General features: G+C 46.9%; 1 protein-coding gene across 1 annotated transcript in view; it reads left to right on the plus strand.

The window, feature by feature from the left end:
- Nucleotides 1-219: 219 nt before the first annotated feature.
- Nucleotides 220-25,784, plus strand: part of gla (galactosidase, alpha) — a 29,543-nt gene continuing 3,978 nt past the window's right edge. Inside the window, exons 1-4 of the mRNA XM_038775361.1 lie at nucleotides 220-434; nucleotides 3,216-3,390; nucleotides 3,548-3,725; nucleotides 20,411-20,502. Coding sequence (XP_038631289.1) covers nucleotides 250-434; nucleotides 3,216-3,390; nucleotides 3,548-3,725; nucleotides 20,411-20,502 — 630 coding nt within the window. The 5' untranslated portion in view covers nucleotides 220-249. The remainder of the gene's footprint in view (nucleotides 435-3,215; nucleotides 3,391-3,547; nucleotides 3,726-20,410; nucleotides 20,503-25,784) is intronic.

Here is a 25,784-nt window from a genome sequence, read left to right on the forward strand (position 1 = left end):
CTGACTCTCTCTCCCCCTCCCCTGAAGGTGCTGACTCTCTCTCTCTCTCCCCTGAAGCTGCTGACTCGCCCCTTTCCCCTTAAGGTGCTGACGCCCCTCCCACTCCTGCGCTGTCGAAGCTGCTGCCGGCCCCGCCCTGGCTCGCGCGGACTGGTTGATGGGCACAGGGGGGCGGGGACTGGTTAGCTGCTGAACAGTGAATTGGGGGGGGGGGGGGGGCTGGGACTCAGACGCGGTTACAGGGAAGCAATGCGGAAGATGGAGCGGCGGCTGAGCTGTGCTCTCACAGTCCTGCTCGCCTGCCTGCTGGGGCTGGCCCAGGAGGGCTGCAGCCTGGAGAATGGACTGGCCAGAACCCCCGTCATGGGCTGGCTTCACTGGGAGAGGTTTCTGTGCAATGTCGATTGTCAGGAGGACCCACACAACTGCATCAGGTGAGTGAGCAAAGAATAAACAGGGGAGGTCACCAGGAGAGGGAGCAGAAATAATAATAATCTTTATTGTCACAAGTAAGGTTACATTAACACAGCAATGAAGTTACTAAGAAAACATTCTGAGTTACTGAGTCGCCACATTCCAGTGCCTGTTCGGGTACACCGAGGGAGACTTCAGAATGACCAATTCACCTGACAAGCTTGTCTTTTGGGTCTTGTGGGAGGAAACCAGAGGGGGCAGAAAAACACAGGGAGAAAATCACCTGGAGCAGGGGAGGGGCTGAAATAGACAGGGGGGAAGTCACCTGGAGCAGGGGAGGGGGCTGAAATAGACAGGGGGGAAGTCACCTGGAGCAGGGGAGGGGGCTGAAATAGACAGGGGGAAGTCACCTGGAGCAGGGGAGGGGGCTGAAATAGACAGGGGGAAATCACCTGGAGCAGGGGAGGGGGCTGAAATAGACAGGGGGGAAGTCACCTGGAGCAGGGGAGGGGGCTGAAATAGACAGGGGGGAAGTCACCTGGAGCAGGGGAGGGGGCTGAAATAGACAGGGGGAAGTCACCTGGAGCAGGGGAGGGGGCTGAAATAGACAGGGGGAAGTCACCTGGAGCAGGGGAGGGGGCTGAAATAGACAGGGGGAAATCACCTGGAGCAGGGGAGGGGGCTGAAATAGACAGGGGGAAATCACCTGGAGCAGGGGAGGGAGAAGAAATAGATGGGGAAGACACCTGGAGTAGGGGAGGGGTGCTGAAATAGATAGGGGGAAATCACCTGGAGCAGGGGAGGGGGAAGAAACAGATGGGGGAAGTCACCTGGAGCAGGGGAGGGGGAAGAAACAGATGGGGGAAGTCACCTGGAGCAGGGGAGGGGGAAGAAATAGACAGGGGGAAATCATCTGGAGCAGGGGAGGGGGCTGAAATAGATAGGGGGAAATCACCTGGAGCAGGGGAGGGGGAAGAAATAGACAGGGGGAAATCATCTGGAGCAGGGGAGGGGGCTGAAATAGATAGGGGGAAGTCACCTGGAGCAGGGGAGGGGGCTGAAATAGACGGGGAAATCACCTGGAGCAGGGGAGGGAGAAGAAATAGATAGGGGGAAGTCACCTGGAGCAGGGGAGGGGGCTGAAATAGACAGGGGGAAGTCACCTGGAGCAGGGGAGGGAGAAGAAATAGACAGGGGGAAGTCACCTGGAGCAGGGGAGGGGGAAGAAACAGATGGGGGAAGTCACCTGGAGCAGGGGAGGGGGAAGAAATAGACAGGGGGAAATCATCTGGAGCAGGGGAGGGGGCTGAAATAGATAGGGGGAAATCACCTGGAGCAGGGGAGGGGGAAGAAATAGACAGGGGGAAATCATCTGGAGCAGGGGAGGGGGCTGAAATAGATAGGGGGAAGTCACCTGGAGCAGGGGAGGGGGCTGAAATAGACGGGGAAATCACCTGGAGCACGGGAGGGAGAAGAAATAGATAGGGGGAAGTCACCTGGAGCAGGGGAGGGGACTGAAATAGACAGGGGGAAGTCACCTGGAGCAGGGGAGGGAGAAGAAATAGACAGGGGGAAGTCACCTGGAGCAGGGGAGGGGGAAGAAACAGATGGGGGAAGTCACCTGGAGCAGGGGAGGGGGAAGAAATAGACAGGGGGAAATCATCTGGAGCAGGGGAGGGGGAAGAAATAGACAGGGGGAAATCATCTGGAGCAGGGGAGGGGGCTGAAATAGACAGGGGGAAATCACCTGGAGCAGGGGAGGGGGCTGAAATAGACAGAGGGAAGTCACCTGGAGCAGGGGAGAGGGCTGAAATAGACAGGGGGAAATCACCTGGGGAGTGAACTGAAAGAGCACTCTATGCAGGCCCACTCCCCCATCCTACCTCTTACCTCTCCACATTGACCGTGACCAATCCACCTAACCGGCACATCTTTGAGCTGTGGGAGGCAATCGGTTCACTCGAAGAAAACCCACACAGATGTGGGGAAAATGTACAAACTCCACACAGATAGTCACTGGAGGCTGGAAACTAACCATGACCCTGGTGCTGTGAGGCAGCAGTGCTAACCACTGTATTATGTGGAATTACGAGTTTCTGTGCTACAGACTCCATTTAATCATATGACTTGATATATGATATCGGGTCACTCCACTTCAAAAGTACCTAATTTCCTGTAAAGTGGAATGGTGAAAGGCACTATATAATACAATCTTGTTTTACTGATTTACCCCGGAACAGGAAAAATTCTTTTTGAATCTCTACAGTGTGCCATTCAGCCCATTGTGCCCATTGAAAGAATACCCTACCTACCCCAGTAATCCCACCAACCTTTTGTACATGAAGGGGCAATTTAGCATGAATCGATCCATCTAACCTGCACATCTTTGGACGAAGCACCTGGAGGAAACACACACTGACACTGGGAGAAAGTGCAAACTCCACACAGTCAGCCGAGGCTAGAATTGAACCAGAGTCTCTGGTTCTGTGAATCAGCAGTGCTAACCACTGTGCTGCCCCCCCCCCCCCCACTGTCTTTTTAGTCACCTTTTGTACCCTCTGTTTTGGGATGGGGAGTGTCGGGCAGGACACTGGGAGAACACCTCTTCAAATAGTGCCGTCAAATCTTTCACATTTATCTGAGGACAGAACAGTTAACATTTAATCTGAAAGAAAGTGCAGAACTGAGGGATTGCTGGGCTGGAGTGTCAGCCTAGATTGTCAAACATTTGAGCCAGTCATTGGTATTTTACCTGGCGGGTCTAGTGAAGAAAACGCTGTTTTTCTCTTGGTTCTGTGCAGTGAGCAGCTCTACATGCAGATGGCTGACATCATGGCAGCAGAGGGCTGGAAGGACGTTGGCTATGACTATGTCTGTATTGATGACTGTTGGCTTGCTCGCACACGTGATTCAAACCACCGCCTGCAGCCTGACCCCAAGCGGTTCCCTAGCGGAATAAAGCGGCTGGCGGACTATGTGAGTATGGCCTGTGTGTGAATTTAAATGAACCCTGCCATTGGCCAGTTGGGTGGAAAGGTCTGTGTTTCTGTGTAATAATTCTCAAATTCTCCATGGTTTTTACACGCTATTGATCATGCTGATTTTGCCCCCCTCTCTCTCTCCCCTGGTACAGGTCCATTCTAAAGGCCTGAAATTGGGCATCTATGAAGATGTGGGCACCCATACCTGTGCTGGATACCCGGGCAGTTATGGCTACTATGAGTTGGATGCTCAGACCTTTGCCGAATGGGGAGTAGACCTCCTGAAGTTTGATGGCTGTAATTTCATTAATTTGGATTTGCTGATTGAGGGTGAGTCAAGGGCAGCACGGTAGCATTGTGGATAGCACAATCGCTTAACAGCTCCAGGGTCCCAGGTTCGATTCCGGCTTGGGTCACTGTCTGTGCGGAGTCTGCACATCCTCCCCGTGTGTGCGTGGGTTTCCTCCGGGTGCGCCGGTTTCCTCCCACAGCCCAAAGATGTGCAGGTTAGGTGGATTGGCCATGATAAATTGCCCTTAGTGTTGGGTGGGGTTACTGGGTTATGGGGATAGGGTGAAGGTGTTAACCTTGGGTAGGGTGCTCTTTCCAGGAGCCGGTGCAGACTCAATGGGCCGAATGGCCTCCTTCTGCACTGTAAATTCTATGAACATCTATAAGGTGGTGACGAGACCCAAATGTTCTTGGGATCAGGAATCTGCAGTTCCTCAATCTGTTCCTGTTGACCAAATGTTCTTGGGATCAGGAATCTGCAGTTCCTCAATCCGTTCCTGTTGACCAAATGTTCTTGGGATCAGGAATCTGCAGTTCCTCAATCCGTTCCTGTTGACCAAATGTTCTTGGGATCAGGAATCTGCAGTTCCTCAATCCGTCCCTGTTGACCAAATGTTCTTGGGATCAGGAATCTGCAGTTCCTCAAGCCGTTCCTGTTAACCAGTATCACTTTGCAGTTCCTCTTGTAATGGGTAATGAAACAGAATTAATATTTTTAAAATGTAACTTCTGATCCTGACCATAGAATCCCTACGGTGCTGAAGGAGGCCATTCAGCCCATCGAGTCTGCACTGACCCTCTGAAAGAGCACCCTATCTAGGCCCACATGCCCGATCCCTGTAACTCCACCGGATCTGCGCATCTTTGGACACTTGAGGAGCAATTTATCATAGCCAATCCACCTAAAACTTTGGCTTGTGAGAGGGAACCAGAGCACCCGGAGGAAACCCCCACAGGCACTGAGAACGTGCAAACTCCACACACAGTCACCCAAGGTTGGAATCGAACCTGGATCCCTGGTGCTGTGATGCAGCAGTGCTAACCATTGTGCCGCCTTGTTCATCTGCTTCATGTTGTCTGTTTCCACTCGGGTATAATGTATAAACATCTCTCTAGATGTTTCTGTATGTACATGCTCATTCATAGAATCATACAACTAGAAAGGGTACAGAGGAGATTGCCTGGGCTGGAGCATTTCAGCTATGAAAGAAGGCTGGTTAGGCTGGGGTTATTTTCTTTAGAGCTGAGGGGGATCCTCATCAACGTACACGCACAAAATTACGAGGACCGTAGATAGGAAGCCATTTCCCCTTTTAGTAGAGGGGTCAGTAACCAGGGAGTTGGATTTGAGGTAAGGGGCAGGAGATTTAGAGGTGATTTGATGATGAACCTTTCTCACCCACCGGGTGGTGGGATTCTGGAACTCATTGCCTGAAAGAAGCAGGGACTTCACAAAATTTAAGAAGCATTTAGATGAGCCCTTGAAACATCATGGCATACAAGGCTACAGAACCAAGTGCTGGTAAATGGGGTTAGAATAGGTAGTGCTTGATGGCTGGCACAGACAGGATGGGCAGAAAGGCCTCTTTCTGTGTTGTAAAACACTGATTGTAACACTCTAATACAGAAGAGGTCCTTCGGCCCATCAAGCCTGCACCAACAAAGAAATGTCTCTCACCTACGCTCATCCCACTTCCCAGCACTTGGCCCATAGCCTTGAATGTTATAACGTTTCAAGTGCTCATCCACGTAATTTGTAAAGGTTGTGAGGTTACCTCTTTTGACTAATAATGGGGAAACACCGGGAAGATAAAGATAAACTATTTCCACTAGTAAAACTAGGGGGCATGGTCTTAAAAATTAGGTCTCGACCATTCAGGAGAGATGTTGGGAAGAACTTCACTCAAAGGGTCATAGAAGCTTATACCTGTCTCCCACAAACAGCAGTTGAAGCTAGATCAGTTGTTAATTTTAAATCTCAGATAGATAAATTAAATCTGAGACAGTAGACTTTTGTTAAGCAAAGGTATTAAGGGATATGGACCAAGGGCAGGTATATGGAGTTAGGTCTTAGGTCAGATATGATCTCATTGAATGATCGGACAGGCTCAAGGGGCTGAATGGCCTACTCCTTTTCTATATAAGTACCAGGGTTCAATCCAGCCTTGGGTGACTGTGTTGAGTTTGCATGTTCTCCCCATGTCTGTGTGGGTTTCCTCTGGCTGCTCTGGTTTCCTCCCACAGTCCAAAGATGTGCAGATTAGGTATATTGTCCATGGTAGAATTGCCCCTTAGTGTCGAGGAATGTGTGTGTTGGTTGGATGGGGTGGGTTGGTGTAGACTTAATGGGCTGAGTGGTCTCCTTCTGCATTGTAGAGATTCTATGATCAAGGTTAGATGGGGTTACGGGGATAGGGTGAGTGAACAGGCCTTGTTAGGGTGTTCTTTCAGAGGGTCGTTGCGGACTCGATGGGCCCAATGGCCGCCTTCGGCACAATAGGGGCAGCACAGTGGAAAGCACTGTTGCTTCACAGCTCCAGGATTCCAGGTTCGATTCCCGGCTTGAGTCACTGTCTGTGTGGAGTCTGCACGTTCTCCCCGTGTCTGTGTGGGTTTCCTCCGGGTGCTCCGGTTTCCTCCCACAAGTCCCGAAAGATGTGCTGTTAGGTCAATTGGGCATTCTGAATTCTCCCTCTGTGTATCCGAACAGGCGATGGAATGTGGCGACTAGAGACTTTTCAGTAACTTCATTACAGTGTTAATGTCAGCCTACTTGTGACAGTAAAGATTATTAAATTATAGGGATTCTATGGTTCTGTTGTAACTATCTTCCCAGATTTCCACAACCCTCTGGGTGAAAACATTTTTCCTCAAATCACCTCTAACCCTCCTGCCTTTCACCTTAAAATTATGCCCCCTTGTTATTGACCCTTCAACCTACTCCATGCCTCTCTCAATCTTGTATACCTCAATCAGGTCCCCTCTCACCTTCTCTGCTCCAGAAGAAAACAACTCTAGTTTAACCAGCCTCTCTTCATAGTCTGTTCCATCCTAGGCAACATCCTGTTGAATCTCCTATGTCCCCCCTGAATCAATCACATCCTTCCTGTAGTTTGGTGACCAGAACTGCACACAGTACTCTATCTGCGGCCTAACCAAATTCCTGGATACCTCCAACATAACCTCCCTGCTCTTATAATATATGCCATGACTGAGAAAGGCAAGTGTCCCGTATGCCTTCTTAACTATCTTATTAACGTCCTTCCTTCAGGGATCTCTGGACAAGCATTCCTAAGATCCCTCTGTTCCTCTGAGATTCCTAGTGCCCTGCCATTCATTGAGTAGTCCGTTGCCATGTTACCCCTTCCAAAATGCATAACCTCGCACTTTTCAGGGTCAAATTCTGTCTGCCCATCTGAACAATCCATCTATATCCTCCTGTAACCTCAGCCCCTCTTCTTCACTGTCAACCACCTGGTCAATCATTGTGCCGTCTGCAAACTTGCCTACCAGTCACATAAGCAGCTTTCTACCGCCATCCTCTGTCCCTGTCACGAAACAGTTTTGGATCCAACTTGCCAAGTTTCCATAGATCCCATGTGCATTTGCCTCCTTCATCAATCTCCCTTGTGGGACCTTGTCAAAGACTTTGCTGAAATCCATATAAACTACATCAACTGCACTACCCTCATCTACACACCTGATCACCTCATTCAGGTTAGGTATGACCTCTCTCTGACAAAGCCAAGCTGACTATACCTGATCAAACCTTGCCTCACCAAGTGGAGCTTGATTGTGTCCTTAGAATTTTCTCCAATAGTTTCCCTAGCACTGACGTGAGACTCCCTGGTCTGTAATTCCCTGGCTTATCTACACCACCCTTCTTGAAAAGTGGAACCCCTCTGGTACCTTCCCCGTGGCCAGAGAGGAATTAAAAATTTGGGTCCGAGCCCCTGTAATTTCATTCCTTGCTTCCCAAAGCAGCCTGGGATACAACAACTCTGGATTGTCCACTGTTAAGCCTGCCAAATTCTCCAGTACCTCCCCACTCGCTTATGTCAAACTGCTCAAGAATCTCACAGTCACTCTGTCTGAATTCTACACTCCTATCCTCCTTCAATAAAGTGAAGACAGTATGTGAATTGCGCATTTAACACCCCACCATTGTCATCTGCCTCGATGCACAGATTACCCCCTTGGTCCCTAATGGATCCTACTTTTTCCCTGGTTATCCTCTTCCACTTGATATACTTTTGGAATAATTTGGGATTTTCCATAATCTTACCTGCTCGTGCTTTTCCATGCCACCTCTTTGCTCTCCTAATTGCTTTTTTTGATTCCTCCTCCTCCGTCCCCCACCCACCCAGCCCCGACTGTCCATGTTCCATGATGGCCGCTGTGGATTTTCTCCCTTTTGTACAAGTTAAAGCCTTGTTTCTTTTATATCCAGTCCTAAATATGCGATTGGATTGAATTGGATTTGTTTATTGCCACGTATATCAAGGTACAGTGAAAAGTATTTTTCTGCGAGCAACTCAAACAGACCAGTTAGTACATGAAAAGAAAATATGTAATAGGGCAAAACAAGGTACACAATGTAAATACATATACACCGGCATTGTCTGAAGCATACAGGATGTAGTATTAATCAATCCGGTCCATAAGAGGGTCATTTAGGAGTCTGGTAACAGCGGAGAAGAAGCTGTTTTGAATCTGTTTGTGCGTGTTCTCAGACTTTGTATCTCCTGCCCGATGGAAGAAGTTGGAAGAGTGAGTAAGCTGGGTGGGAGGGATCTTTGATTATGCTGCCCGCTTTCCCCAGACAGCAGGATGTAGAGTCAATGGATGGTAGGGTGTTTTGGGTGATGGACTGGGCGGTGTTCACAGCTCTCTGAAGTTTCTCGTGGTCTTGGGCCGAGCAGTTGCCATACCAGGCTGTGATGCAGCCAGATAGGATGCTTTCTATGGTGCATTTGTAAAAATAGGTAAGAGTCCATGTGGACATGCGGAATTTCCTTAGTTTCCTGAGGAAGTTTAGGTTGTAGCTTTCATGGTTGTAGCATCAACGTGAGTGGACCAGGACAAATTGTTGATGTTGTGCACACCTAGGAATTTAAAGCCTTAGATATCGAAGATTCCCTGGACATGTCGCTCCTACATTTCATCCTAAAGGGAGACCTGTTGGACCTGTACTCTCGCCAATTCCATTTTGAATACACCCCACTGTTCTCCTGTAGATGGCCCCAGAGGTAGCTGTTCCTGGTCTCTTTCTCTTTCCCACCCCCCCCCCTTTCCTTTTTTCATTACAAATTTAAAACATACAATGATCACTATCACTAAAATGCTTTACCTCTGCTAACTCCAACACTTGTCTGGGTTCGTTCCCCAGAACTAGGTCCAATGCTGCATCACCCCTTGTTGGACATGTTAATATTAAAAAAAAAACTCTCTTGAATACATTTTCAAGGAACCTACTCCATGTAAACACTTTACAATGTGACTGTCCCAATCAATGTTGGGGAATTTGAAATCCCCTAATATAATTACTATATTATTGTTTTTACACACCTCGGTGAGTTGCCTACATATCTGCTCCTCTATTACCCGCTGACTATTTGGTGGACTATAATACACTCTCCGTAGTGTGACTGCCCCCTTTTTGTTCCTGAACTCAACCCACAAAGCCTCATTAGAAGTCCCTTACCAAGATATCATTCCTCCTACTGGAGTAACAGACTCCTTAATTAATAATGCAACATCAAAGTAGAGGCCATCCAGCCTCGCCTTAACGTAGAACGACACAGCGCAGTACACGCCCTTCGGCCCTCGATGTTGCACCGACATGGAAAAAAAACTAAAGGCCATCTAACCTACACTATGCCCTTATCATCCATATGCTTATCCAATAAACTTTTAAATGCCCTCAATGTTGGCGAGTTCACTACTGTTGCAGGTAGGGCATTCCAAGTCCTCACCACTCTTTGTGTAAAAAATCCACCTCTGACCTCTGTCCTATATCTATTACCCCTCAATTTAAGGCTATGTCCCCTCGTGCTAGCCACCTCCATCCGCGGGAGAAGGCTCTCGCTGTCCACCCTATCTAACCCTCTGATCATTTTGTATGCCTCTATTAAGTCACCTCTTAACCTTCTTCTCTCTAACGAAAACAACCTCAAGTCCATCAGCCTTTCATAAGATTTTCCCTCCATACCAGGCAACATCCTGGTAAATCTCCTCTGCACCCGTTCCAAAGCTTCTGCGTCCTTCCTATAATGAGGCGACCAGAACTGTACGCAATACTCCAAATGCGGCCGTACTAGAGTTTTGTACAACTGCAACATGACCTCATGGCTCCGGAACTCAATCCCTCTACCAATAAAGGCCAACACACCATAGGCCTTCTTCACAACCCTATCAACCTGGGTGGCATCTTTCAGGGATCTATGTACATGGACACCGAGATCCCTCTGCTCATCCACACTACCAAGAATTTTACCATTAGCCAAATAGTCCGCATTCCTGTTATTCTTTCCAAAGTGAATCACCTCACACTTCTCCACATTAAACTCCGTTTGCCACCTCTCAGCCCAGCTCTGCAGCTTATCTATGTCCCTCTGTAACCTGCAACATCCTTCCGCACTGTCTACAACTCCACCGACTTTGGTGTCGTCTGCAAATTTACTCACCCATCCTCTCGCCCTCCTCTAGGTCATTTATAAAAATGATAAACAGCAACGGCCCCAGAACAGATCCTTGTGGTACGCCACTCGTAACTGAACTCCATTCTGAACATTTCCCATCAACTACCACTCTCTGTCTTCTTTCAACTAGCCAATTTCTGATCCACATCTCTAAATCACCCTCAATCCCCAGCCTCCGTATTTTCTGCAATAGCCGACCGTGGGGAACCTTATCAAACGCTTTACTGAAATCCATATACACCACATCAACTGCTCTACCCTCGTCTACCTGTTCAGTCACCTTCTCAAAGAACTCGATAAGGTTTGTGAGGCATGACCTACCCTTCACAAAACCATGCTGACTATCCCTAATCATATTATTCCTATCTAGATGATTATAAATCGTATCTTTTATAATCCTCTCCAAGACTTTACCCACCACAGACGTTAGGCTCACCGGCCTATAGTTACCGGGGTTATCTCTACTCCCCTTCTTGAACAAAGGGACCACATTTGCTATCCTCCAGTCCTCTGGCACTATTCCTGTAGACAATGATGACCTAAAAATCAAAGCCAAAGGCTCAGCAATCTCTTCCCTGGCTTCCCAGAGAATCCTAGGATAAGTCCCATCAGGCCCCGGGGACTTATCTATTTTCACCTTGTCCAGAATTGCCAACACTTCTTCTCTACGCACCTCAATGGCATCTATTCTAATAGCCTGGGTCTCAGCATTCTCCTCCACAATATTATCTTTTTCCTGAGTGAATACTGACAAAGTATTCATTTAGTATCTTGCTTATCTCCTCAGCCTCCACACACAACTTCCCACCACTGTCCTTGACTGGCCCTACTCTTACCCTAGTCATTCTTTTATTCCTGACATACCTATAGAAAGCTTTTGGGTTTTCCTTGATCCTACCTGCCAAAGACTTCTCGTGTCCCCTCCTTGCTCGTCTTAGCTCTCTCTTTAGATCCTTCCTTGTAACTATCAAACGCCCCAACTGAAACTTCACGCCTCATCTTCCCATAGGCCTCCTTCTTCCTCTTAACAAGAGATTCCACTTCTTTGGTAAACCACGGTTCCCTCGCTCGACCCCTTCCTTCCTGCCTGACTGGTACGTACTTATCAAGAACATGCAATAGCTGTTCCTTGAACAAGCTCCACATATCCAGTGTGCCCAACCCTTGCAGCCTACTTCTCCAACCTACACATCCTAAGTCATGTCTAATGGCATCATAATCGCCCTTCCCCCAGCTATAACTCTTGCCCTGCGGGGTATACTTATCTCTTTCCATCACTAACGTAAAGGTCACCGAATTGTGGTCACTGTTTCCAAAGTGCTCACCTACCTCCAGATCTAACACCTGGCCTGGTTCATTACCCAAAACCAAATCCAATGTGGCCTCGCCTCTTGTTGGCCCGTCAACATATTGTGTCAGGAAACCCTCCTGCCCACATTGTACAAAGAACGACCCATCTAATGTACTCGAACTATATCTTTTCCAGTCAATATTTGAAAAGTTAAAGTCTCCCATAACAACTACCCTGTTACTTTCGCTCTTTTCCAGAATCCCAGAATCATCTTCGCCATCTTGGTTAGGTGGATTGGCCATGCTAAATTGCCCGTAGTGTAAGGTTAATGGGGGGATTGTTGGGTTACGGGTATACAGGTTACGTGGGTTTAAGTAGGGTGATCATTGCTCGGCACAACATCGAGGGCCGAAGGGCCTGTTCTGTGCTGTACTGTTCTATGATCTATGATCTATCCTTTCCTCTACGTCCCTAGAACTATTAGGTGGCCTATAGAAAACTCCCAACAGAGTGACCTCTCCTTTCCTGTTTCTAACCTCAGCCCATACTACCTCGGAAGAAGAGTCCCCATCTAGCATCCTTTCTGCCACCGTAATACTGTCCTTGACTAGCAGCGCCACACCTCCCCCTCTTTTGCCCCCTTCTCTGAGCTTACTAAAACATCTAAACCCCGGAACCTGCAACAACCATTCCTGTCCTTGCTCTATCCATGTCTCTGAAATGGCCACAACATCGAAGTCCCAGGTACCAACACATGCTGCCAGTTCCCCTACCTTATTTTGTATACTCCTGACATTGAAGTAGACACACTTCAAACCACCTACCTGAACACTGGCACCCTCCTGCGAAGTCAAATCTGTGCTCCTGACTTCTATACACTCAATCTCCCGTACCCCAAAACTACAATCCAGGTTCCCATGCCCCTGCTGAATTAGTTTAAACCCCCCCAAAGAGCACTAACAAATCTCCACCCCTCCCCCCCCTCCTCTTTCCCCCCCCCCCCCCCCCCCCCCCCCCCCCCCCCCCCCCCCCCCCCCCCCCCCCCAGGATATTGGTGCCCCTCGGGTTCAGATGTAGACCATCCTGTCTATAGAGGTCCCACCTTTCCCAGAAAGAACCCCAGTTGGCCAGAAATCTGAATCCCTCCTGCCTGCACCATCCCTGTAGCCACGTGCTTAATTGCTCTCTCTTCCTATTCCTCATCTCACTATCACGTGGCACGGGCAACAACCCAGAGATAACAACTCTGTTTGTTCTCGCTCTGAGCTTCCATCCTAGCTCCCTAAAGGCCTGCCTGACATCCTTGTCCCCTTTCCTACCTATGTCGTTAGTGCCAATGTGGACTACGACTTGGGGCTGCTCCCCCTCCGCCTTAAGGACCCGGAAACCACGATCCGAGACATCACGTACCCTTGCACCTGGGAGGCAACATACCAAACGTAAGTCTCTCTCGCTCCCACAAAATCTCCTATCTGTGCCCCTGACTATTGAGTCCCCAATTACTAATGTTCTACTCCTTTCCCCCCTTCCCTTCTGAGCAACAGGGACAGACTCCGTGCCAGAGGCCCGTACCCCATGGCTTACCCCTGGTAAGTCGTTCCCCCCCCACAAGTATCCAAAACGGTATACTTGTTACTCAGGGGACCGACCGCAGGGGGTCCCTGCACTGACTGCTTCTTCCCAGTCCCTCTTACAGTTACCCATCTATGTCCAGTCTTTGGTGTAACTACTTCCCTGAAGCTCCTATCTATGACCCCCTCTGCCTCCCGAATGATCCGAAGTTCATCCAGCTCAAGCTCCAGGTCCCTAACACGGTTTTTGAGGATCTGGAGTTGGGTGCACTTCCCACAGATGAAATCAGCAGGGACACTGACGGCGTCCCTCACCTCAAACATTCTGCAGGAGGAGCATTGTACTGCCCTCCCTGACATCACCTCTAGATTTAAAAAAAAACAAGAAAAAGAAAGGAACAGCTTACCTGATATTCCCTCAAACCCTGCTGCCGCTGAAAGGTAAGCAAATTTAAAGGCACTCACTCACCTTCACGACAGGCCCCTGCTCCCGCTTCCCAACAACCGTGGTTTTTTTTTTGGTTAGAGGAGGAGGTAGGGGGGGAAACACTGAGGAAGTGTTTCTGGTTTAACTGTCACTTGACAACAGCCCCTCCACAAACCACCTTCAAATTAGGCTGACTGCACTGCACGTATGCAAATTTCCCCAGAACAGCTGTCCAGTAGCTCTGCTCTGCTGCCCTCTGCAGCACTCAACATTGTGTCCCTATTACAATGACAGTGTTCCCCTGCCCCTGCCAAACTAGTTTAAATCCCTCACAATAGCACCAGCAAACCCATCCACAAGGATGTTAGTCCCATTCTGGTTCAGGTGCAGACCGTCTGGTTTGTAGAGGTTTTGCCTTCCCCTGAATTGATCTCAGTTACTGAGGACTCTAAGCCCCTCACTCCTACACCAACTCTTGAGCCGCACATTCATCTGCCCTATTCCCCTATCTCTGTACTTGCTAGGATGTGGTACTAGGAGCAATCCACAGATTAGGACCTTTTTAAGGTCCTCCTATTTAGTCTACTGCCTTGCTCCCTACATTATTGATGCAGAGCTTCATTCCTCATCTACCTATATCATTGGTACTAATGTGTGCTACAAGTTCTCTCTTACCACCATCCCTCTCCAGAGTGCTCTTCAGCCATTCAGTGACATCCCTGGCACCAGGAAGGCAACACACCATATAGGAGTCGTGTCTGTGTCTGCAGAAACTGTCTGTTCCGTAACTAATGAATCACATCACTATCGCACCTGCTTTCATCTTCTTCCCCTCTTGTACAGTCAAGCCGCTGGTACTGCCAGAAGCTTGGCTCTACCTGCATTCCTTTGGGGAACCAGCTTCCAAAATAGAAAACTGATTGTGAGTGGGACCCCAGGGGATTCCCCTGCCACCACCTGCCTGTTTCTTATTGGCTGCCTGGTGGTCACCCATTCCCTTTTTTTTCCTCCAGTCCCTTGAGGTGTGGTGTAACTACCTCCGTAAACGTGCTATCCAGATAACATTCCACCTCACGGATATGTCTCCAGCCACCGCTCGAGCTCTGAAACCGGGAGCTCCGATTCCTGCATTTGGGAGCACTTCCTGCACATTTGGTCATCTAGGATGCTGGTAAAGTCCATGACTTCCCGCGTAAGACATGTCACACATTCCACTCAGCTGACCTCACCTGCCATGCCTTAAACTTGGTCTCAGAGTCCTATGTGCTAATTTTGCGAATTACTTAATCTTTAAATACTCTCAGCCTCCTCTCTCTTATAAGAACATAAGAACTAGGAGCAGAAGTAGACCGTCCGGCCCGTCGAGCCTGCTCCGCCATTCTATAAGATCATGGCTGATCTATTCGTGGTCTCAGAACCACTTACCCGCATTCTCGCCATATCCCGTAATTCCTTTCATTTTTCCAAAAAACATCTACTTTTTCTTTAAATATATTCAATGAAGTAGCGTCTACTACTCCTTTCGGTAGGGAATTCCATACTTTAACCACCCTCTGAGTGAAGAAGTTCCTCCTTGATTCAGTCCTAAATCTGCTCCCCCTAACCTTGAGGCTATGCCCTCTTGTCGTACTTTCACCTACCAGTGGAAACATCCTTTCTACTTCTATCTTATCCATTCCCTTCAAAATTTTATATGTTTCTATTAGATCCCCCCTCAACCTTCTGAATTCCAGTGAATATAATCCCAATCTACTCAGCCTCTCCTCATACGATAACCCCCTCAACTCCGGAATCAGCCTAGTGAACCTCCTCTGCACCCCCTCTAGTGCTAGCACATCCTTTCTCGTGTGGAGACCAAAACTGCACACAGTACTCCAGGTGTGGCCTCACCAGCACCTTGTACAACTGCAACATTACCTCCCTACTTTTAAACTCAATCCCCTTCGCAACGAAGGACAAAATTCCATTTGCCTTCCTAATTACTCTGTTGCACCTGCAGACCAACCTTCTGTGACACAAGTACACCCAGGTCCCTCTGCATAGCAGCATGCGGCAGCTTTTTACCATTTAAGTAATAATCCGTTCTATTGTTACTCCTACCAAAATGCACGACTTCACACTTATTGACATTATACTCCATCTGCCAGACCATTGCCCACTCACTCAATGTGTCAATGTTCCAAGGTTTTACAGTCCTCAGTACACTTTGCTCTGCCACACACCTTCGTGTCATCTGCAAACTTGGATACCTTACACGTAGTTCCCAACTCCAAATCGTCTATATATTATTGTAAATAATTGTGGTCCCAACACCGATCCCTGAGGCACACCACTCGTCACTGATTGCCAGCCAGAATAGCACTCATTTATTCCCACTCTTTGTTTCCTGTTAGACAACCAATCCTCTATCCATGCTAGTACTCTACCCTTAACACCATGCATCCTTATTTTATGCAGCAGCCTCTTGTGCGCTACCTTGTCAAAGGCCTTTTGGAAATCTAGGTACACCACATCCGCTGGGTCCCCTTTGTCTACTTTGCTCGAAATGTCTTCATAGAATTCCAAGAGATTCGTCAAGCATGACCTGCCCTTCATGAATCCCTGGTGCTCCTCAGTAATCCCTTAATCTTCCTGCATTTTGGGTCTTGGTCTGCAGCTGCCCCTTTCGACCTGTGAAAGTAGTTAGAAAAACATGACAGCAGAAGGGGAAACCAGCCTCCCCCATTTCAGCGAATAAGTCCTACATGTAACGAACTGCCAACTCCACTCGTGCGTTTCACTCTATGCACAGAGGCCTACTGATTTTAAAGTCTGCTTCTAAGCTGTTTCGAGGAATTGGTTAAAAACAGATTACCCACTAGCCCTGTAATGATATGCATAAGCAATTTTACATGTGTGTATATATGCTAGACCTCCAACCAGCAGGTGGCAGTAGAGTTACACCGTGACACTGCAGCCTCAGAGTCTGGGTGAGGAGTCATTGTGGATAGTCGTGTTTTGTATTAGCTCTCGTATTCTAGTTGTTAACAGTTTACAATTCGTCAGTAGTATAAGTATCGTTTTCCATCCACGTCATTGTAATTTAATAAATCTTAACTAATCACGAACAAGATGTTCTTTGGTGCGCTGGCTGTGATTCAATTATTGCAACAATCGTTGCAACATAGGCGAGAGAGGAAATTGCTGAGGCCTTGACAGAAATCTTTGGATCCGCACTGTCTTCAGGTGACGTCCCGGAGGACTGGAGAATAGCCAATGTTGTTCCTTTGTTTAAGAAGGGTAGCAAGGATAATCCAGGGAACTACAGGCCGGTGAGCCTTACGTCAGTGGTAGGGAAATTACTGGAGAGAATTCTTCGAGACAGGATCTACTCCCATTTGGAAGCAAATGGACATATTAGTGAGAGGCAGTACGGTTTTGTGAAGGGGAGGTCGTGTCTCACTAACTTGATAGAGTTTTTTGAAGAGGTCACAAAGATGATTAATGCAGGTAGGGCAGTGGATGTTGTCTATATGGACTTCAGTAAGGCCTTTGACAAGGTCCCTCATGGCAGACTGGTACAAAAGGTGATGTCACAAAAGGGCAGCAGGGTAGCATGGTGGTTAGCATAAATGCTTCACAGCTCCAGGGTCCCAGGTTCGATTCCCGGCTGGGTCACTGTCTGTGTGGAGTCTGCAAGTCTTCCCCCTGTGTGCGTGGGTTTCCTCCGGGTGCTCTGGTTTCCTCCCACAGTCCAAAGATGTGTGGGTTAGGTGGATTGGCTATGCTAAATTGCCCATAGTGTCCTAATAAAAGTAAGGTTAAGGGGGAGGTTGTTGGGTTACGGGTATAGGGTGGATACGTGGGTTTGAGTAGGGTGATCATGGCTCGGCACAACATTGAGGGCCGAAGGGCCTGTTCTGTGCTGTACTGTTCTATGTTCTATGTTCACACAGGATCAGGGGTGAGCTGGCAAGATGGATACAGAACTGGCTGGGTCATAGAAGGCAGAGAGTAGCAATGAAAGGGTGCTTTTCTGATTGGAGGGCTGTGACTAGTGGTGTTCTGCAGGGATCAGTGCTGGGACCTTTGCTGTTCGTAGTATATAAAATGATTTGGAGGAAAATGTAACTGGTCTGATTAGTAAGTTTGCAGACGACTCAAAGGTTGGTGGAATTGCGGATAGCGATGAGGATTGTCAGAGGATACAGCAGGATTTAGATCAGTGAGAGACTTGCGCGGAGAGATGGCAGATGAAGTTTAATCCAGACAAATGTGAGGTAATGCATTTTGGAAGGCCTAAAACAGGTAGGGAATATACAATGAATGGTAGAGCCCTCAAGAGTATTGACAGACGAGAGATCTAGGTGTACAGGTCCACAGATCACTGAAAGGGGCAACACAGGTGGAGAAGGTAGTCAAGAAGGCATAAGACATGCTTGCCTTCATTGGCCGGGGCATTGCGTATAAGAATTGGCATGTCATGTTGCAGCTGTACAGAACCTTAGTTAGACCACACTTGGAGTATAGTGTTCAATTCTGGTCGCCACACTACCAGAAGGATGTGGAGGCTTTAGAGAGGGTGCAGAAGAGATTTACCAGGATGTTGCCTGGTATGGACGCATTAGCTATGAGGAGCGGTTGAATAAACTCGGTTTGTTCTCACTGGAACGACGGAGGTTGAGGGGCGACCTGATAGAGGTCTATAAAATTATGAGGGGCATAGACAGAGTGGATAGTCAGAAGATTTTTCCCAGGGTAGAGGGGTCAATTACTGGGGGGCATAGGTTTAAGGTGCGAGGGCCAAGGTTTAGAGTAGATGTACGAGGCAAGTTGTTTACACAGAGGGTAGTGGGTGCCTGGAACCCGCTGCCGGAGGAGGTGGTGGAGTAGGGATGATAGTGACATTTAAGGGGCATCTTGACCAATACATGAATAGGATGAAATAGAGGAATGCGGACCCCGGAAGTGTAGAAGATTTTAGTTTAGACGGCCAGCATGGTCGGCACAGGCTTGGAGGGCCGAAGGACCTGTTCCAGTGCTGTACTTTTCTTTGTTTTTTGTTCACACTAGAATGTAACAAGCTTCAGTGAACGATTAGAAACTTTCGAAAATAGAAGCAGGAGGATGCCATTCAGCCCTTAAAGACTGCTCTTCCACTCATTATGATTATGGCTGATCACCAAGCTACAGCAGCCCCACCCACTAGGAGAGCCTGTTGTCTCCCCAGCCCTAAAGATACTTAACTGCATCTTTAAAATGTATTCATAGGATATGAGCATCACTGCTAAGGCTGGCATTTATTGCTTATACCTAACTGTTATTGAATAGGTGGTGAGCTACTACTTAGACCCACTTAGGGTCTAATGACACAGTTAGGCAGGGAGCTCCAGGATGATGTGCTGTGACCTCTTCTATGTGCCGTCAACTCTTATCTCTTTGACCCTGCTGAATAAACAGAAGTCTCTGGTTTCTGGCAGTTCTCCCAAAAACCTCACTGGTATGCTGTTTTTCAGCTCCTAATATTCACAGTAACAGGAATAGGCCATTTGAGTCAGTTCCGCCACTCGATTAGGTCATGGCTGATTTATATTTTAACTCCATTTAACATGAGTTTATATCATTTCTCCTCCTCCTGTCTTCCAAACCATATCGCTTTACACTTCTCTGTTTTTAACATCTTCTTTAAATTTGCCATTATCCTCCTCACTCATTACTACATTTGCGTTTTGGGCCATATATACGCAAGTCCAGGACATTAATGTATAGATTCAAAATATTGACCTCTTGAAGGACCCACTGTCTAATTCCCTTCGGTATGAAGGACATCACTACTTTCTTAGTTTGTATCGATGCTGCCATTGCCCTTTAAACCACAGGGCTTCCATTTTACCAACCAGTTCATTAGGTGGTGTTATTGAAAGTCTATTATATATGGAGAACATCGATCCTGGCTCTGGGTCACTGTCCGTGTGGAGTTTGCACATTCTCCCCATGTCTGCGTGGGTTTCGCCCCCACAACCCAAAAATGTGCAGAGTAGGTGGATTGGCTACGCTAAATTGTCCCTTAATTGGAAAAAATAATTGGCTAATCTAAATTTAATTTTTTTTTAAAAATTATATATGGAGAACATAAACCCTCTATTATATCATTCAATCAATTTAATCGGACATCATTTCTTGATGCTCTACTGGAACTGACTGCTAGGTTGTTGGTTCAGAACGACAGGATAAGAGGTTAATCACTTGGGACGAGGAGAAATTTCTTTATTCACTCTGTTTATTATAATCTTTGTTGTCACAAGTAGGCTTACACGAACACTGCAATGAAGTTACTGTGAAAATCCCCTCGGCGCCACATTCCAGCGCCTGTTCGGGTACACTGAGGGAGAATTCAGAATGTCCAGTTCACCTAACAGCACGTCTTTCAGGACTTGTGGGAGAAAACCGGAGCACCCGGAGGAAACCCACACAGACACAGGGAGAATGTGCAGACTCCACACAGACAGTGACCCAAGTCAGGAATCGAACCTGGGACCCTGGAGCTGTGAAGCAACAGTGCTACCCACTGTGCTAACGTGCTGCCCATGTTCTTGCATGTTCAGCCACTGACTACATTGAAGACTGTGATCGATTTAAATATCTAGCACTGTAATTGTTATGAATATTTAGCTGGGAAAGTGGATTTGATGGGGAAGATCAGCCATGTTCTAATGAAAGATTTAACCCTATGCCTTGTCCTCTGCTTTTTTCAGGTTACATGAACATGTCTCTGGCCTTGAATAAGACAGGACGTGATATTGTGTACTCCTGTGAGTGGCCTTTCTACCTGTGGCCTTTCAAGAAGGTATTGCCCACTTGGCTAAGCAATCAATAAAGATGAGGTTTCGAATCGTATCCGGCCATGTTGACTCATCCAGGACAACTCCAGACCAGAGGAGATTCAGCCCCTCCAGTCTGTTGCATAGGAACCTTGAGCCTGCAATACACAATTTATTTATTATTGGAATTTTGGCACTGCCAGCTACACCAGCATTTGTTGCCCATTGTTAATTGGCCTTGAGAAGGTGATGATGAACCACCTTCTTGAACCCCTGCAGTGGGGTAGATACTTCACACAGTGCTGTCAGGGAGGAATTTTAATCGGCGACAGTGAAAGAACGACGATACAGCTCCCAGTTGGGGTGCTGAGTGGTTTGGAGGGGAATTTGTAGGTGGTAGAGGTCACAGGATGCTGCTGAAGAAGGAGGCTTGAAGCTGCTGAAGTACATCTTGCAGTCAGTACACACTTACTACTGCCAATGGCGGAGGGAGTGAATGTTAGTTCATAGAATTTACAGTGCACAAGGAGGCCATTCGGCCCATCGAGTCTGCACCGGCTCCTGGAAAGAGCACCCCACCCAAGGTTAACACCTCCACCCTATCCCCATAACCCAGTAACCCCACCCAACACTAAGGGCAATTTTGGACACTAAGGGCAATTTATCATGGCCAATCCACCTAACCTGCACATCTTTGGACTGTGGGAGGAAACCGGAGGAAACCCACGCACACACGTGGGTGATTTACAGCTGATTCTTGCCTCAACTTAATTTGTGCATTGTTTCATAGCCCTTGGTGCACATATCTAACTAAATCAGTTGTGAAAGCTCAAATTGTCCTCCAGAATTCACAGAGCATTTGGAGAGTGTTCCAGAATTGCACGATGCTTTGTGTGCAAACGTGCTGCCTGATTTTACTCCCGAACAACCTAGTTCTAATTTGAAGGTTACTCCACAAGAGGAATGTTTAACATTGACGGGGTGATGAGTGACACAGTTACACCAGCTCATTAAGATTACCCTTGAAAAGAGCAGCTGTTACATTAGAAGAACTTGATGGCCTCGATGTTTTAGTCAGCATAATCTGTGCATTATCTGGAGAATTGAGGAATGGATGAAATAGGTAGTTGCATATTGTGGAGGATTGGAAGATGGACAGGATCCTATTGATTGGTCACATTATTGTGTTCTCAATACCATGTGATTGCAGAATTGTCCACATTGGCGGAGCATAGTTTAGTCTGCACACTAAACTTGAGGAGCACCAAACCTGCTTAACACACAATGAATGGCAAGTCGGCTATTGTCCAACCATCCATTACCTTAAATATTCACTCCCCCCACCCCTTCCACCACCGACACAGTTGCAGCAGTGTGTACCATCTACAAGGTGAACTGCAGCAACTCGCCACGGCTCCTTTGTTGGCACCTTCCAAACCCGTGATCTCTACCATCTAGAACAGGGGTGGGCAAACTACGGCCCACCAAGTCATTAAAAAAATTTTTTTTTTAAAAACAAATTTTTTTTTTTTAAATTTTCAATTATTTTTTTTAAGGTTAATGGGTTTACTTACTGGTATAGGGTGGATACGTTGACTTGAGTAGGGTGATAATTGCTCGGCACAACGTCGAGGGCCGAAGGGCCTGTTCTGTGCTTTACTGTTCTATGTTCTATATGAGGCGCCCAGAATCATAACCGGGTGAAGTAATTATTTTACTTAATATACTATGCGGCCCTTTAAAATTGTGAATTTCTGAATGTGGCCCTTGCACGGAAAAGTTTGCCCACCCCTGATCTAGAAGGACAAGGGCAGAAGATACTTGGGAACACCACAACCTAGACGTTCTCCTCCAAGTCACACATCAACCTGACTTGGGAATATGTCACTGTTGCTTTGCTATCGCTGGGACCTCCTTCCTAACAACACTGTGGGTGTGTCTGTACTGTAGTGGTTCAAGAAGGTAACTCCCCTCACCTGAAGGGCAATTAGGGATGGGCAAGCTAGCGATACCCCACGTCCCGTGAAATAATTTGTTTTTAAAACTTAACCATCAGATCCAATGATTCAACTCTAGGCTTTGATCTTTAAGTCATCTTTGTCTACAGGAATAGTGCCAGAGGACTGGAGGATAGCAAATGTTGTCCCCTTGTACAAGAAGGGGAGTAGAGATAACCCCGGTAACTATAGACCAGTGAACCTTACTTCTGTTGTGGGAAAAGTCTTGGAAAGGTTTCTAAGAGATAGGATGTATAATCATCTGGAAAGGAATAATTTGATTAGAGATAGTCAACATGGTTTTGTCAAGGGTAGGTCGTGCTTCACAAACCTCATTGAGTTCTTCGAGAAGGTGACCAAACAGGTGGATGAGGGTAAAGCAGTTGATGTGGTGTATATGGATTTCAGTAAAACGTTTGATAAGGTTCCCCACGGTAGGCTATTGCAGAAAATACAGAGGCATGGGATTCAGGGTGATTTAGCAGTTTGGATCAGAAATTGGCTAACTGATAGAAGACAAAGAGTGGCGGTTGATGGGAAATGCTCTGACTGGTGTCCAGTTACTAGTGGTGTGCCACAAGGATCTGTTTTGGGGCCGTTGCTGTTTGTCATTTTTATAAATGACCTGGAGGAGGGCGTAGAAGGATGGGTGAATAAATTTGCAGATGACACTAAAGTCGGTGGAGTTGTGGACAGTGCAGAAGGATGTTACACGTTACAGAGGGACATAGATAAGCTGCAGAGCTGGGCTGACAGGTGGCAAATAGAGTTTAATGCACAAAAGTGTGAGGTGATTCGTTTTGGAAGGAATAACAGAAAGGCAGAGTACTGGGCTAATGGTAAGATTCTTGGTAGTGTGGACGAGCAGAGAGATCTCGGTGTCCATGTCCATAGATCCCTGAAAGTTGCCACCCAGGTTGAGAGGGTTGTTAAGAGGGCGTACGGTGTTTTAGCTTTTATTGGTTGAGGAGTTGAGTTTCGGAGCCATGAGGTCATGTTGCAGTTGTACAAAACTCTGGTGCGGCCGCATTTGGAGTATTGTGTACAGTTCTGGTCGCCACATTATAGGAAGGATGTGGAAGCATTGGAAAGGGTACAGAGGAGATTTACAAGAATGTTGCCTGGTATGGAGGGAAGATCATATGAGGAAAGGCTGAAGGACTTGAGGCTGTTGTCGTTAGAGAGAAGAAGGTTAAGAGGGGACTTAATTGAGGCAGACAAGATGATCCGAGGATTAGATAGAATGGACATCGAGAGCCTTTTTCCTCGGATGGTGATGTCCAGCATGAGGGGACATAGCTTTAAATTGAGGGGAGATAGATATAGGACAGATGTCAGAGGTAGGTTCCTGACTCGGAGAGTAGTAAGGGCGTGGAATGCCCTGTCTGCAACAGTAGTGGACTCGCCAACACTAAACGCATTGAAATGGTCATTGGATAGGCATATGGACGATAAGGGAATAGTGTAGAGGGACTTTAGAAGGGTTTCACAGGATGGTGCAACATCGTGGGCCGAAGGGCCTGTACTGCGCTGTTATGTTCTATGTGTCATACACACGCGAGAAGCCATGGATATCTGTGTACCACACACTAGCCTGCAAGAGGTCCTGGAGATCTACCAACACCTCTTCTGAGACAGCGGCTTTCTCATCAATTACATCTGACTATCCTTGCTCAGAGAACAGACTACTATCCATTTGGACAGTTAGCTAATCCATATTTGAACATTAAAATGTAGTGACCCATTACGAACGCAATAGCCTGACCAATCAACAGTACAATCCCATCCAAAATTAGGTAAGTGGCAGGCGACAGAATGGGGATAGTTACTCTAATTGGCAGAATATGAATAGTGGTGCACTATAGGTTACTCCATTATTGTTGCGGCCTCAATTATTCAAACAATTAATGACTTGGATGATGGCTTAGAATGTCATGTAACCAAATTTGCGGAAGATACAAAGTTAGGCATTATGGACAGCCTGGATGATATAAAATTGCAAGGAGACATTGACAGATGAGGTGAATGGGTATAACTAGGGCGGATGAATTTTAAGTAAAGCAAGTGTGAGGTTATTCTTTCAGGACCAAAAAAGGATCGAGCAGGGTACTTTCTAAATGGAAAGGGGTTGGGTACACTGGATGTCCGAAGAGACTTAGTGGTTCAGGTGCATAGGTCCTTAAAATGCCAGGAACAGATGCAGAAAATAATCAAAAAGGCTAACATTACAATCCTCTAGCCTTTATATCTAGAGGATTGTAATGTAAAGAAACACCGGGGTTATGTTGCATCTGGTTAGACCCACTTGGAGTACTATGAACAGTTCTGGGCACCACACCTGGGGAAGAATATTTTTGCCTTGGAGGGAGTGCAACATAGGTTTACAAAAATGACGCCTGGATTAGAGGTTGAGTTACGAGGAGAGATTACTCCAACTAAACCTGTTTTTGCTAGAATTCAGAAAGTTAAGGGGTGATCTGATTAAATATTCAAGATATTAACAGGAAAAGACAGGGTAAAGATAATTATTTCTACTGGTTGGCAATCCTAAAACATAGTCTAATAATTAGGGCTAGTCCGTTCAGGAGAGATGTTGGGAAGAACTTCTTCACAATAGGTGGTAGAGGTTTGGAACTCACTCCCACACGCAGCAGTTGAAGCTAGATCAGTTAATTAGCAGTCTGAGTGGGATAGATATTTGTTAAGCAGAAATCTAAAAGGACCAAAGGCAGGTATATGGAGTTAGCTCATAGATCAGCCATGATCTCATTGAATGGCGGAGCAGGCTCAAAGAGCTGCAAGGCATACTCTGTCCCTATGTTCCATATTCACATCTTCCCCTTAATATCTCTTTCACTGACCCATTCACCCGACTAGATATTGGACAGTGTGTTGTGTATTGCTCTAAGTAAGACTAACAGAACACAACTGCTCCCAGCCATTACTGAAGTTGTTTACTGACACTCCTCCAACAACAAGATAACAAAATGTTTGATTATTACACAATAGTTGAGCTTGATTAAAATGCCCGTTCACCTAAGGAACTCTTTTTTTTTTTACAAGGTGTAAACATAAATTGTTTTATGTAACAGATCCTCAAAGTTGAACTGCCAGAAACTTTTTCATTTTGTGCAAATTGCACAGCTATACTATTTTCAATTCCGCTTTACAATGAGAGATTGGAATACAGACTTCATGGTTGCAAGTCATTCAGCTTGGTTGTCATTTTCAGTTAAATTTTCTGCTTTGCTAACACTTTTCTTTTTCTCTCGTGATAAAAATCTGACACCATTTGCTCCCAGGCAACATCT

Source organism: Scyliorhinus canicula, chromosome 17 (genome assembly GCF_902713615.1).
Source record: "Scyliorhinus canicula chromosome 17, sScyCan1.1, whole genome shotgun sequence".
Classification (NCBI taxonomy): domain Eukaryota; kingdom Metazoa; phylum Chordata; class Chondrichthyes; order Carcharhiniformes; family Scyliorhinidae; genus Scyliorhinus; species Scyliorhinus canicula.